General features: G+C 52.0%; 1 protein-coding gene across 1 annotated transcript; it reads right to left on the bottom strand.

Moving 5' to 3' along the window:
- Positions 1–608: 608 nt before the first annotated feature.
- On the bottom strand, positions 609–1,710 carry LOC123151591 (auxin-induced in root cultures protein 12-like). Its single transcript, XM_044571275.1, has one exon. The coding sequence runs from the start codon at positions 1,641–1,643 to the stop codon at positions 855–857; it is 789 nt and encodes a 262-aa protein (XP_044427210.1). The 5' UTR covers positions 1,644–1,710; the 3' UTR covers positions 609–854.
- Between the last annotated feature and the right edge of the window lie 12,629 nt (positions 1,711–14,339).

Raw genomic sequence — 14,339 nt, 5'->3', positions numbered from 1 at the left:
CTACCCGGGGTCTCGGGCTGGGCTCACTGACCGGCTCAGGAGCATTAACAAACCGAACTGGCATGAGCACGTGAACACACCTAGAAATCCCTGTTGATGACCTGCCAATGTGGGACACAATTGCCCCCTTGCTCAGTGCTTACGATAAAATAAATAAATCAGATGATGCCCTTCAAAAAATGTAAGGTAAAGGCCTTTTCATTTTGCGGGAAAAAGGCAAAGGCCTTTTTGACTACAGAATTTTTAAAAGTAATTCCGGAGGATTCAAATCCTTATGATTTTTTTTCTAGGTGTGTATTTTGATTAGTAGAAATTGCAAACCATAAAAATCCATTTGTACTTCAGACTGCATTTCCCATCAAGCCCAACAAATCATGTGTTTTTGTTTACACAATCAAGTGTACATGACACTCTCATCCGTGAATTTTTTTTGCATTCCTATATTTCAACTCTTGCGAATGACAGGGACCCTAGTTGACGCTGGTGCTTCTCACAAGGTGCCCGGGCTTTAAACAAATCGAATCAGCGTGTATCACTAGGCCAGATCGGGCAACTGCACTGCACAGAATGCAAGAGATACTACTTGCTACCAAACACTTATACTCCTCTGATGATAAAAAATATATCAGTCATATGATAAATTCAGTGACATGTCGACCACAATAGCACTACAATAATCACCGACTGCTAGCAGTACATACTACGTACTACGTACGTCTACCCAAAAACAACAGCTCGATATACCTAAAAACAACAGCTCCGTACACCAACCATCTTTTATTTCAAACGAAATTAGGAAAAAGAATAGGCAGCAAGATCGATCGACAAAAATGGAACAAATATATTGTATGCCATCATACTACCGCGAGGAGGCCCATCAACGCGAGCACGAGGAGTGCCGGCGCCGACACGCCGGCCGCGGCCGCGCCCGACGGGGACTTGCCGGCGGAAGGCGCCGTGGTCGCCGCCGCGCCGCCGTCGCTGCCGGCCGATCCGGACGGGCCGCCGGCCATGGGGGCGGGCGCCGGCGAAGGCGAGGTCGCGGAGGCCGCTTTGCCCGAGAGGACGAGCTTGGACTTGGAGGCGAGGTTGCCGGCGGCGAAGGCGTGCTTGTCGGGGGCCCCGGCGGTGACGGAGGTGCCGACCTGCCATATGTGGTTCACGGCCTTCATCCCGCCGTGCAGCTGCAGCTTGCCGTAGAGCCGGATCTTGCCGGCGCTGCCGGAGTCGGCGGCGAGGTCGGTGGCCGGGAACGCGATGGGCGTGGAGGCCTTGCCGAGCGGCACGTAGCCGGTGATGTTGTAGGTCCTGACGGTGGGCGCGGCGGAGCCGGAGCCCTTGAGCGCCACGAGCGCCTGCGCGCCGGCCATGCCCTCGCCGGTGGGGTTCAGCGCCCAGGCCACCCACCCGTTGGCCCCCGCCGGCGCCGCCACGAAGGCCAGCGAGAGCGACGACTTGGCCTCGTCGTAGGTCCAGTGCAGCGCGGCGCCCAGCTGCGGGAGGTCCTCGCACTTGGCGTACGTCTTCCCCGCCGGGAACTTCTCGGCCGCGCAGGCGCCGGCGCCGGCCGCGGACGCCGCGCGCGTGGATGCCAGGAGGAGCAGGAGCAGCGCGACGCGGCGCGGCATCGTGGAGGAGGCCATACGCCGCTGGATTCGGGGTGTCGCTGGTGAGTGAGGCCTTGGAGCGTGCGAGTGCTGGGAGTGTCAGTGAGGGGTGAGGACGGGGGAGGGTGAGGGGTTTTATAAGAGGGGAGGTGGGGCTGTGTGTAATTTTCGAAGATTTTAGGTGGGTTTCTGTTTAAATGTGTGCTTTCTCTCGTTGCTTAGGTCTGGATTTGGTTAGGTGTAATGACTAATGACACCTTTCTAGGTCAGTGTAATGACATGTCGGCGATAAAAAGATAAGAAATGGGTTGAAATGAGTTGTGGCTCCTGCGAGTTTGGTGTGCGTGTGCTGGCCACGGATGTCCGGGGTTTCAAACGGAATCCATCAATCAAAGCCTGGGATGGTGAGTGGTGAACTTGTCCAGCTCGAAATTTCTGAAGACGTTATGATTTTACTCCCAGCTCGGAGTATTAGGCATGGTCTGTACTTTGTGCCACCGATAACTCGCCACTCACTCACTTTGAAGCCAGACGATGAAGTAAATTGCACATAAGTATCACAATTGGAGCATTGGAAGCAGATTGGTATCAAGTTTGATAATTTTTATGTGTCAGTACTAAGTCTGGGGCTAGACGTTACAAAAAGGTCTAAATCGCGTATAAACGCGTATTGACGGTGTATCTGACCGGCGGGGCCCGCATGTCAGCTGTCGATGTGGCATTCTTTTTGCAGAAAGCCCCTTGCTTCGCCGGCGCTACTGTTCATCGTCTCCACGCACGGCGGCGCCCGATCTAGATCGAGAGGAGGAGCCCCTCGAGCCCGAGCTCCTTCGCCTCCCATAACCGCCGCCCCGCCCCGGCCTCCACCTCGCCTCGCGTGCTTGCAGCCGAAGCAGGGGAGGCAGCGGGACTGGGCGCAACTCCGGCGGCAGGGCGCGTGAACCGACGGATCTGGACGGCGACTCACGCGGCGGAGGGCAAGAGGGGCGGTGAAAGGATCGATATGGTTGACTAGAGCGGGGTGAATAGGCAACTACAAATTTTTAGCTTTTCTTTACCAAATTAAACTTTGCATCAAAGTAGGTTGTCTAGATGTACAACTAGGTGAGCAACCTATATGATGCAATAACAACAAGCATACAAGCACGCAAGGGAAGAAACACTGAAGAGCTTGCACAAGTAAACGTAAGAGATAACCAAGAGTGGATCCGGTGAAGACGATGATGTGTTACCGAAGTTCCTTCCTTTTGAAGGGAAGTACGTCTCCGTTGGAGCGGTGTGGAGGCACAATGCTTCCCAAGAAGCCACTAGTGCCACCGTATTCTCCTCACGCCCTCACACAATGCGAGATGCCGTGATTCCACTATTGGTGCCCTTGAAGGCGGCGACCGAACCTTTACAAACAAGGTTGGGGCAATCTCCACAACTTAATCGGAGGCTTCCAACAAGACCACGAAGCTTCACCATAATGGAATATGGCTCCGAGGTGACCTCAACCGTCTAGGGTGCTCAAACACCCAAGAGTAACAAGATCCGCTAGGGATGAGTGGAGGAATCGAAAATCCCTTGGTGGAAGTGTAGATCGGAGCCTTCTCAACCACTCCCGAGCAAATCAACAAGTTTGATTGGCTAGAGAGATAGATCGGGCGAAAATGAAGCTTGGAGTATTTAATGGAGCTTGAGCAATAAATGGAGCTTGGGGGAGGAAGAGGTAGGTGAGAAGGAAGAAGAGGACTCCTTTTATAGTGGGGGCAACAATCCCGTTGCCCCCCACCAACCAGCCCCGCACAGGGCGGTACTACCGCTGAGAGGGGGCGGTACTACCGCCAGGACAATGGTACTGCCGCGCCAGCCAGCGGTACTGCCGCGCTGAGGAGACTAGTAGGGAACGGACCCAAATGCGGTACTACCGCGGTGGTAGGGCGGTACTACCGTTCCTGGAACGGTACTACCGCCACTACAACCGTGACTAGTGCCATAAAACCCGACACGAGAAAAAGACCTCTCGAATCGAGGCGGTAGGAGCCAGACTGCCCAGCAGTACTACGGCAGTGGGGTCAAGGGCGGTAGTACCGCTGTGGAGCGGTACTGCCGCTTGTGACCCTTCAGCCGTAGTACCGCAGGCAGTGCGGTACTGCCGCTGGGGCGCGCGCGAGATAGAAGAAATCTCTCAAAGATGCTGAGGACAAGGCAGAGGTGCCAGGCCCCCAGCGGTACTACTGCTATGGAGCCACGGGCGGTACTACCACTGTGGAGCGGTACTGCCGCTTGTGGCTCCTCAGCGGTACTACCGCTTTGACCCAGACAGGACAATGAAGAGAGAGGAGAGACCTCTTCAATGGAGGAAATGCTCGGAGGGTGGGAAACTGATGTGTACGTGATGATTCCACCCATGCAGTACCCCAGCGGACCCCCTCTTGATAGTACGGTGCCCTCTACGCAACTAGTCCACCGAGAAAGAAACGAAAGAGCTACATCGTCTTGAAATACACTCTGAGGGGAAGAAAGTGTCTTGTGCCAGGGGAGAATCTGTGAATTATTCAAAGCACAAGATTAGTCCACAAACATGTTGTCATCAATCACCAAAACTACCTTGAGAGAGATATGCCGTAACAATCTCCCCTTTTTTGGTGGGATTTGCGCAAGGAAAAAAAATAAAACAAATAAAGCTAAGAACTACAAAATATAGACGGGCTCCCTCAGAATGTGTGCACCAAGAGATGGCACGACACACATATTCGGATCAACACTCCCCCTATATTTTATAGTCCAACAATACTAAGCACAAGATATATGAGAGAAGTGAATAAACAGGACAAGCATGCATCTCACAATAAACTACAGTACTCTGAAATGACATAAGTAACAAGGTAGCGATAGGGAGCATATGTCTCACACCATATGAGTAGAACTTAGGTCTCACACCAAACCAAACCAAAGAAGGACACCGAGAGAACAAGAAGGACGCCAAGAGAACATACAAAAAACCACAAGACGACTCAAAGCACGACACAAGAAGCAAAACCCTACACTCTCTCCCCCTTTGGCAGCGAGACACCAAAAAGGGCATAGAGTGACACTACGACTCCAGGTGATGGGAGGAGGAAGATCTCGAACATCACATCTCTGCATCTTCATCGTGGGTCGAAAACTGCTCGGATCGGAGTCGGTCCAGTGGCAATTCTGATGAATCCAGTCCTCCTCTTCAGTGATCTGACCCTCAGACCCACTGACAACCGTTTCTCCCATCTGACGCATGAGCTCCTTGTGGCGCGTCCTGACATGCTTTTCTGCCATATGAGTCATGTACTGACCATGAGACTCTATGCAGAAAAGCTTCTTCATCTTGCGCTTAAGCTTCTGTGCCCACGGCGGTTCTGCACTAGAGGGGCCAAAGTTCTCCACATGAGCATCAGTAGGAGCCTCACTCATGGTCCCCATGGCAGCAGCAGCAACAGCAGACGGACCCCCTATGGCAGCAGTAGCATATGGACCCCCTGTGTGAGGCGCTGTCCAGTTGTCCTTCTTCCTCAAACGCTTGATCTCATGAGAAACCAAGTCTCCAGTCTCTAGCAGCACTCTGGGATAAGTCTGTGCCCAGGCCCTCTCAATGAGCCTCATGATGAATGGACCATAGATAGGACACTTGCGCTTAGACAAGGCAGATACAAGTTCAGACCACATGACATGAGAGATATCCAGGCTCTCTCTAGTGCTTGCTTCCTTCTCATGCTGACAGAAAAGGAGCATGTCCACGAGGTAAGAGTGGACCATATCCAGATTCCCGATCCGAGGGGAGAGAGTCTCACGGAATATGCGATGAAGAATGTCCAGATATGGAGACAGCTCATAGGTCTTCTTCTCAGTTACTGGGTGAACCTTCACAGTGCAGTAGGGCCAAAGGGCTTGCTTGTGGGTGGACGTAGCATTGCGGTGAGGGCGGAACCCGACAGGAGTCTCAAGCCCGGTATCCACCACATCAAGTAACTCCATGAAAGCCTTACAGTTGACAGAAAGCAGCTTGCCATTGGTCATCCATGTCAGAGTCCTGTCGACATCCGTCCCAAGATGGACGGCGGCATAGAATTGAGCCACCAAATCCGCATCGAAATCCTTACTGAATTGCATGATCCTGAGAATGTTCAGCTGAGTGCACATCTGAAGAGCTTCGCCAAAATACTCTGGGTCCTTCTCCATAGCATCAGTGTCAATGGAGCGAACATTAACAAAAAGATTCTTCTTGGCCTTGATCACATCAAAGTAGATGGCAAACTGAAAACAGTTCCAGAATGGGCGGTTGACCAAAGTGGGTTCTTGGTCCACCGCATAGGGGTTGCGGCGACGCTTTTCCCAAAACTCCTTGTTGGTCATCTCAGTCATAGTCTTCCCTTTTGGCTTGTTGGCGGCTTGCTTCGATGGCTGAGGAGGTGGAGGAACACTTGCAAATGCACTTGCTGGAGGTGGTTGGGTGCTCGAGGAACCACCGGCTGGCTCTGAGGTGCGGTAGCGTTTTGATGTGGCACGCCCGGGGTTGATACGGCGACCTTGCTGCTCGAAAAGGTCATCACCTGGAGCCAAACACAAGAACATGCAAAACAACCAGAAAGAACGAGCATAAGCCAACAAACTCAACAAAAAGATCAAGGTAAGGCAAGAAAATGATGGAAATTGGTATGCAACGGTAGTACCGTGACCTGCTCGCGGTAGTACCGCCCCAAGCGGTAGTACTGATGAAGCTATGTACCTAGGGTAGGGTCATGGGCCTGTCCTAACTGCTCTACCCAAGGACATCTCTAGAAGAAACCACCTTTCAATCGACTTGGAGGTGTTCCACTCGACAGACTCGAAGACGCTCGACCAAGAAACAATCACTCGACCAAGATCCAACCACTCGACGGCCAGGAGACCTGAAGTCACTCCGCACGCTAACGGTCGGTCATTAAGTAGCTTTTATGGTCATCATAGCACTTTATTACTAGCGTTACCAGTAACGCTCTGCCTTAATGTACATTGAACCCTTTGTAACGTGGGCTGGCCGGGGTCCTGGCGCAATCTATATAAGCCACCCCCCTCCTTCGAGACAAGGGTTCGCACCTCTGTAACCCATATTCATATAATCCAGTCGACCGCCTCCGGGCTCCGAGACGTAGGGATATTACTTCCTCCGAGAAGGGCCTGAACTCGTAAACCTTGCGTGCTTACAACTTCCTCACAGCAAAGATCTTGCCTCTCCATACTTACCCCCCTACACTACTGTCAGACTTAGAACCACGACAGTTGGCGCCCACCTTGGGGCAGGTGTTTTAGCGTTTGTTGGAGAAGTTGCGACTTTTTCCGACCCGAATCATCATGGTTTTCGGCGGAGTTTTGGTGGAGGGCCGCGAGATCCGTCTCGGCGCACTCACGTTCATCGTCGACGACTCTGCTTGGCTCCAGGAGGCTCCGCTTGATGTGGATGCACTCCCTGCTCGCGGGGCAACGCACTTTAGCGCATGCGTCCGCGGCGTTCTCCTGCGGCAACCGTCGACCCCCTATCGGTCGGCTCCTGTGTTGTCCTCACTCCCCGTTTCCCGCCGGCGCAAGCGTTCCGGTCGGTCAAGACTTCAGCGGTGGGTGAGGCACGCGGTGGCGCGTCAGTCGGCCACCCCCCAGGTCGCGGCGATCGAGCCCAACGAATCCCTCTACGGCATGTTCGACATGTCGACTGGCTCCGCAGAGACCGCATCCGAGTGCGACAGCAGCGATCCGGCGGCGGAGGTTCTGATGGTCGATGGACCGCCCAGTCCTCCCGGTTTTCCCCGTACCGACGGAGGCGCGGGTGGAGGCGACCCGTCGCGTCTCCATGAGGAGTATCTTCCCGAGCCTCTCACATCGCTGCAGAAAGAAGAACTTCGCCGCCGGAACATGGATGCACTGCACACTCCTATCGTTGGAGAGACCCCCGAGGCTCGCGCCTTGGAGGACGCGCGCCTGGCAAACTTAGCCGAGCGCACTTGACTGGAGAACCTCCGGCGAGCACTCGACGAGCGTGCGCGACAACGGATTTCCGAATCCAGTCGACGTCAGCTCTTCCCGCCCCCGCAGGTATATCGAACTCCGATTCAGAATTTAGCAGCTGCAACTCGCATAGCAGAGTCGATTCAGCCTTCCCAGTCGGAGGCTCGCAGAGGCTTGCTGCAGATCAGAGCGTTACTCCGGGCAGCAGGAGATCAGAATTCCGATGTTTCTCAGTCGCGGAAGAGGATTCACAGCAGATCCGTTGCCGCGGACACAGTCCAATTGGCTCACAGCCCGAGATCGCCCCTGAGGCGTGAGGGACGTGGTGACCGGTGAGACCAGTATGTGAACCATGAGCAGTATGATCACCAAGTCGATCGTGACGGTCGACGTCGAGTGCCCACGCCTCCCCCGAGGAGCGGGTCGTATGTGCCTCGCCAGCAGGATGACAGGCGCCCTCATAGTGGTGGGCGAAGGATTCCAGTCGACCCCAGAGGGCCAGGCTTTGACGCGAGATCCATTCTCGTCTAGGGTTTGGTCGACAGGAACAGGGCTCACCGAGAAGGTCACAATAGAGATGCACCTACCAGCAGGAGAGTGCATGTTTCGGGGCCAGAATGCTTTAGTAGGGCCATCAGGGCCGCTGTGATTCCTCCCAACTTCAGGTTGGCGACTGGAGTCAGTAAGTTCACTGGCGAGTCCAAGCCCGATACTTGGCTTGAAGATTACTGAGTGGCCGTCCAGATCGGCGGCGGCAATGATGAAGTGGCCATGAAGCACCTCCCTCTCATGTTGGAGGGCTCGGCCAGAGCGTGGCTAAACCAGAAAGCACCTAGCAGCATTTACACTTGGGAGGATCTCTCCCGAGTGTTCGTCACCACATTTGAAGGTACATGCAAGCGGCCGGAAGGACTGACGGAACTGCGGTCTTGTGTACAGAAGCCAAATGAAACTTTGAGGGATTACATCCAGAGGTGGATCACGTTACATCACTCGGTGGAGAATGTGCCTGACCACCAAGCAGTTTGTGCCTTCAAGGAAGGCGTCAAGTACAGAGAACTGAATTTGAAATTCGATCAAACTGGGGATATGTCCCTAAATCGGATGATGGAGATTGCCACCAAGTACGCTAATGGTGAAGATGAAGATCGGCTCAGGAGTGGAAAAATCACGTCAGTCGCCCAAGAACCCGGGGGCAATTCCAATCGGAAACAGAAGCGGAAAGCCGAGCCAGCGGCTCCCAGGGAAGCCTTGGCTTTAACCCAAGGAAAGTTTAAAGGGAAACCTAAAGGGCCTTGGAACCCTAAAAAGGTTAAAGACCAGGACGGAAATGATGTGTTGGACTTGCCATGCCTCGTCCACACAAAGAAAGATGAAGAGGGTAATTTTATTTACCCGAAACATACCACTCAACAGTGTCGACTCTTGATCCAGTAGTTCCAGGGCAAGCAGCCCAAAGATAAAGAAAAGGAGTCAAACAAAATTGAGGACAAAGAAGATAGCAACGATGGATACCCCCAAGTCGATTCCACCCTGATGATTTTTGCTGATGTTGAGAGCAAAATTCGACTGAAAGTCATCAACCGAGAGGTGAATATGGTTGCTCCGACAACACCAAGTTATTTGAAATGGTCTCAGACTGCCATCACGTTCGACCAGTCCGATCACCCAACGCATATTGCCACCCCTGGGAGGCAAGCTCTGGTGGTCGACCCAGTGGTTGAAGGCACTCGACTGACCAAAGTCTTGATGGATGGTGGAAGTGGTTTGAACATATTATATGCTGAGACGTTGAAAGGGATGGGCATTCCGATGTCCAGACTCAGTGCCAGCAACATGAGTTTCCATGGAGTCATTCCTGGGAAGAAGGCTGAATCACTCGGCGAGATTGCTCTTGATGTGGTTTTCGGTGATTCCAAGAATTACCGCAAGGAAAAGTTGACATTTGAAGTTGTAGACTTTCAGAGTGCCTACCACGCTATTTTGGGCAGGCCGGCTTATGCACGCTTCATGGCCCGACCATGTTATGTGTATCTCAAATTGAAGATGCCTGGCCCCAAAGGTGTGATCACTATTACGGGCAATCGGAAAAAAGCAGAAGAATGTTTTCAGAAAGGTTCGAAGATCACTGATGCTCAGATGGCAGTGGCGGAGTTGCAGGAATACCAAAAGACTGCAGACCCGAGTGATTTGTTGCGAGCCAAGAAGCCCGCCACAGAATCGGCTTTTCAGCCGACTGGCGATACGAAGACAACTCACATCCACCCGACCGATCCCGGCGCTGCTCCGACTCATATCTCGACAACACTCGACTCCAAATAGGAAGAAGCGCTCATCCAGTTCCTCCATGAGAACTGGGACATTTTCACATGGAAGCCTTCTGACATGCCAGGTGTTCCCAGGGAGCTGGCTGAGCATCGCCTGAGAGTCGACTCAAAAGTAAAACCTGTCATGGAACATCTCCGACGGTCCGCCGTCCAGAAGAGAAAGGCCATTGGCGAAGAGGTAGCTCGGCTCTTAGCGGCAGAGTTCATCCGAGAAATCTACCACTCCGAGTGGCTCGCCAATATTGTCATGGTCCCCAAGAAGGACAAGTCACTTCTCATGTGCATTGACTTTAAACATATCAATCGGGCCTGCCCGAAAGACCATTTTCCTCTCCCCCACATCGACCAGATAGTCGACTCGACTGCGGGATGTGAGCGACTATCTTTTTTAGACGCCTATTCCGGGTACCATCAGATCCGTCTGTATGGACCTGATGAGATCAAAACAACTTTCATCACTCCATTCGGGTGCTTGTGTTATGTTACCATGCCATTCGGCCTCAAGAATGCCGGAGCCACATTCATGAGGGTGATTCAGAAGTGTTTGCTCACCCAAATCAGTCGGAATGTGGAGGCGTACATGGATGATATTGTGGTCAAGTCACGGAAGGGTTCCGACCTACTGACTGACCTTGCTGAAACCTTTGCCAACCTTAGAAGGTTTGATATCAAGCTTAATCCATCAAAATGCACATTCGGGGTTCCTGGCGGAAAGTTACTCGGTTTTCTCGTTTCTGAACGGGGAATCGACGCCAATCCAGAAAAAGTTGGTACTATACTCCGAATGAAAAGTCCTGTGCGAGTGCACGATGTTCAGAAGCTTACTGGTTGCTTGGCCGCCCTAAGTCGATTCATATCTCGTCTCGGTGAAAAGGCATTACCTCTTTACCGATTGATGAAGAAATCTAACAAGTTCGAGTGGACTCCTGAAGCTGACGCAGCGTTCGCAGAACTCAAAGCTCTACTCTCCACCCAGCCGGTGCTTGCTGCCCCAATCAGCAAGGAGCCTTTGCTGCTTTACATTGCAGCCATAGGACAAGTCGTCAGAACGGTACGCACGGTCGAGCGCGAAGAAGAAGGGAAAACCTTCAAAGTTCAGCGCCCAGTGTATTATATTTCTGAAGTCTTGACCCCATCGAAGCAAAGATATCCTCATTATCAGAAGCTCGTATATGGGATTTATATGACCACAAAGAAAGTTGCCCACTACTTCTCTGATCATTCCATTACAGTCGTCAGCGACGCTCCGTTGTCAGAGATCTTGCATAACAGGGACACAACTGGTCGAGTGGCAAAATGGGCGATTGAACTCCTTCCTCTAGATATCAAGTTTGAGGCAAAGAAAGCTATCAAGTCCTAGGCAATCGCGGATTTCGTCGCCGAGTGGATTGAACAGCAACTGCCAACTCAGGTCCACTCGGAGCATTGGACCATGTTCTTTGACGGTTCCAAGATGATAAATGGTTCCGGAGCCGGAGTGGTGTTGGTCTCTCCCAGAGGAGATAAACTCAGATATGTTCTTCAAATCCACTTTGATTCCTCTAACAATGAGGCAGAATACGAAGCACTTTTATATGGGTTGCGCATGGCCATTTCACTCGGCATCCGTCGCCTCATGGTCTATGGCGACTCAGATTTGGTGATCAATCAAGTGATGAAGGAATGGGATGTCAGAAGTCCAGCCATGAATGGTTATTGCAATGGAGTGAGAAAACTGGAGAAGAAATTCAAGGGGTTAGAGCTTCATCACATACCCCGACTGAAAAATCAAGCAGCTGATGATCTGGCAAAAATAGGTTCCAAAAGAGAAGCCATTCCCAGCAATGTGTTTCTGGAACACATCCACACACCATCAGTCCAGGAGGATCCCTTCACTGAAGAGGCCCCGCAGCCAAAAAGTGCCACGGATCCGACTGAAGTCGAAGTGCCAGCTGTGGTCGACTTGATCATGGAAGTCCTGGTTATCACTCCCGTCTGGACAGAACAGTACATCGCGTACATCCTAAGGAAAGAACTCCCAGAAGATGAAGAAGAAGCTTGACAGATCGTCCGTCGATCCAAAGCCTTTACAGTCATAAAGGGACAGTTATATAGAGAAAGCGCGACTGGGGAGGGCCAGAAGTGTATTACACCAGAAGAAGGTCAGATGATCCTTAACGATATCCACTCGGGGACCTATGGTCATCATGCGTCCTCTCGGACCGTTGTGGCTAAAGTATACTGAGCGGGGTTCTACTGGCCAAGGGCCAATGAGATGGCCAAAGAGATAGTCGACAAATGTGAAGGATGTCAGTATTACTCCAACATGCCACACAAGCCCGTGTTGGCCCTGAAAACCATTCCACTCGTCTGGCCCTTCGCTGTTTGGGGGTTGGACATGGTTGGACCACTGAGAACAGGCAGGAGCGGCTTCACTCATGTGCTGGTAGCAGTCGACAAGTTCACCAAATGGATTGAGGCCAAGCCTATCAAGAATCTTGATGCTTGCACCGCTATCAGTTTCGTCAGAGAGTTGATATTCAGATATGGAGTTCCGCACAACATCATCACCGACAATGGGTCAAACTTCGATTCCAACAAATTCAGGGCCTTTTGCGCCTCTCAGGGCACTCGGGTCGACTATGCTTCCCTCGCTCACCCTCAGTCGAATGGGCAAGCAGAAAGGGCAAACGACCTAATTCTCAAAGGACTGAAACCCCGATTGATGCGCGATCTCAAGCACGCAGCAGGTGCATGGGTCGACGAGCTTCCATCAGTCCTTTGGGGATTGAGGACAACCCCGAATCGATCGACCGGAAGAACCCCATTCTTTCTGGTCTATGGAGCTGAGGCAGTCTTACCGAGTGACCTGCTTCACAACGCTCCTAGAGTCGAGCTCTACTCAGAAGATGAAGCAGAACAAGCCCGACAGGACGTAGTCGACCTCCTAGAAGAAGAAAGATAAATGGCCTTGATTCGATCGACCATCTATCAGCAAGACTTGCGTTGATTCCATGCCAGAAACGTGAAGAGCCAAGCCTTCCAAGAAGGAGACTTAGTCCTCCGAGTGGATCAGCAGAAACCACACAAGCTCGCTCCTACTTGGGAAGGCCCCTTCATAGTCACCAGAGTCCTCCACAATGGAGCATACCACCTCTACAATGTCGATCACCAGATTGATGAGCCACGAGCCTGGAATGCGGAGCTACTCCGCCCCTTTTATACTTAAATTCTCACTCGGATGAGATGTAATAAGAAAAACTCCTATAGTTTATTTATCAAAGACAAGAGTGTTATAATTTTCCCAGTGATTATTATTGTTTTTGTTTGCATAAGAAATCCCCCAGTGGGTGGCTTAGCTGCGAATCCGCTTCGCCTAAGTTTGTAAAAACAATTTCCTACCGAGTGGCGATCCAGCCTCCCACTCGGGGGCTTAGCTGCGAATCCGTTTCGCCTAAGTTTGAAAAAATCCTACCGAGTGGAGAGCAATCCTCCCACTCGGGGGCTTAGCTGCAGTCCAGTACTCGCCTAAGTTCTCTCACTTAGAGACTTAGCTGCAGTCTGGCACTCGCCTAAGTTTGAAAAAAAATCCTACCGAGTAGAGAGCAATCCTCCCACTCGGGGGCTTAGCTGCAGTCCAGTACTCGCCTAAGTTCTCTCACTTAGAGACTTAGCTACAGTCCGGCACTCGCCTAAGTTTGAAAAATCCCTACCGAGTGGAGAGCAATCCTCCCACTCGGGGGCTTAGCTGCAGTCCAGCACTCGTCTAAGTTCTCTCACTTAGAGACTTAGCTGCAGTCCGGCACACATCTAAGTTTAAAAAAATCCTACCAAGTAGAGAGCAATCCTCCCACTCGGGGGCTTAGCTACAGTCCAGTACTTGCCTAAGTTCTCTCACTTAGAGACTTAGCTGCAGTCCGGCACTCGCCTAAGTTTGAAAAAATCCTACCGAGTGGAGAGCAATCCTCCCACTCGGGGACTTAGCTGCAGTCCAGCACTCGCCTAAGTTCTCTCACTTAGAGACTTAGCTGCAGTCCGGCACTCACCTAAGTTTGAAAAAATCCTACCGAGTGGAGAGCAATCCTCCCACTCGGAGGCTTAGCTGCGGTCCAATACTCGCCTAAGTACGAAACACATCTCATTCCTCAAGGACGACGAGGGGCAGGTCGACTGCCACCTTCTCCTAGGGAGCTTCACCACAAATACAATGTGCGCTCCATCCCACTCTACGGTAACAGGGTGTGGGTCGACCGCCGCCTTCTCCTGGGGAGCTTCGCCACAAATACAAGACATAGGTCGACTGCTTCCCTCTCCTTCGGAGCTGCGCTGTGAATGCAAAAGTTGTCTCGAATGAAGAATGGGTTCACTCAGCTGGAGATTCATAAAGATATTCAACGGTAAACCAAGTTCGGGTAAATTCCAAAGGTTC

This window comes from Triticum aestivum, chromosome 7A, assembly GCF_018294505.1.
Source record: "Triticum aestivum cultivar Chinese Spring chromosome 7A, IWGSC CS RefSeq v2.1, whole genome shotgun sequence".
Taxonomy (NCBI): Eukaryota; Viridiplantae; Streptophyta; class Magnoliopsida; order Poales; family Poaceae; genus Triticum; species Triticum aestivum.
The sequence above is the reverse complement of the archived record's forward strand: the minus strand, read 5'-3'. Positions and strand labels throughout refer to the sequence as shown.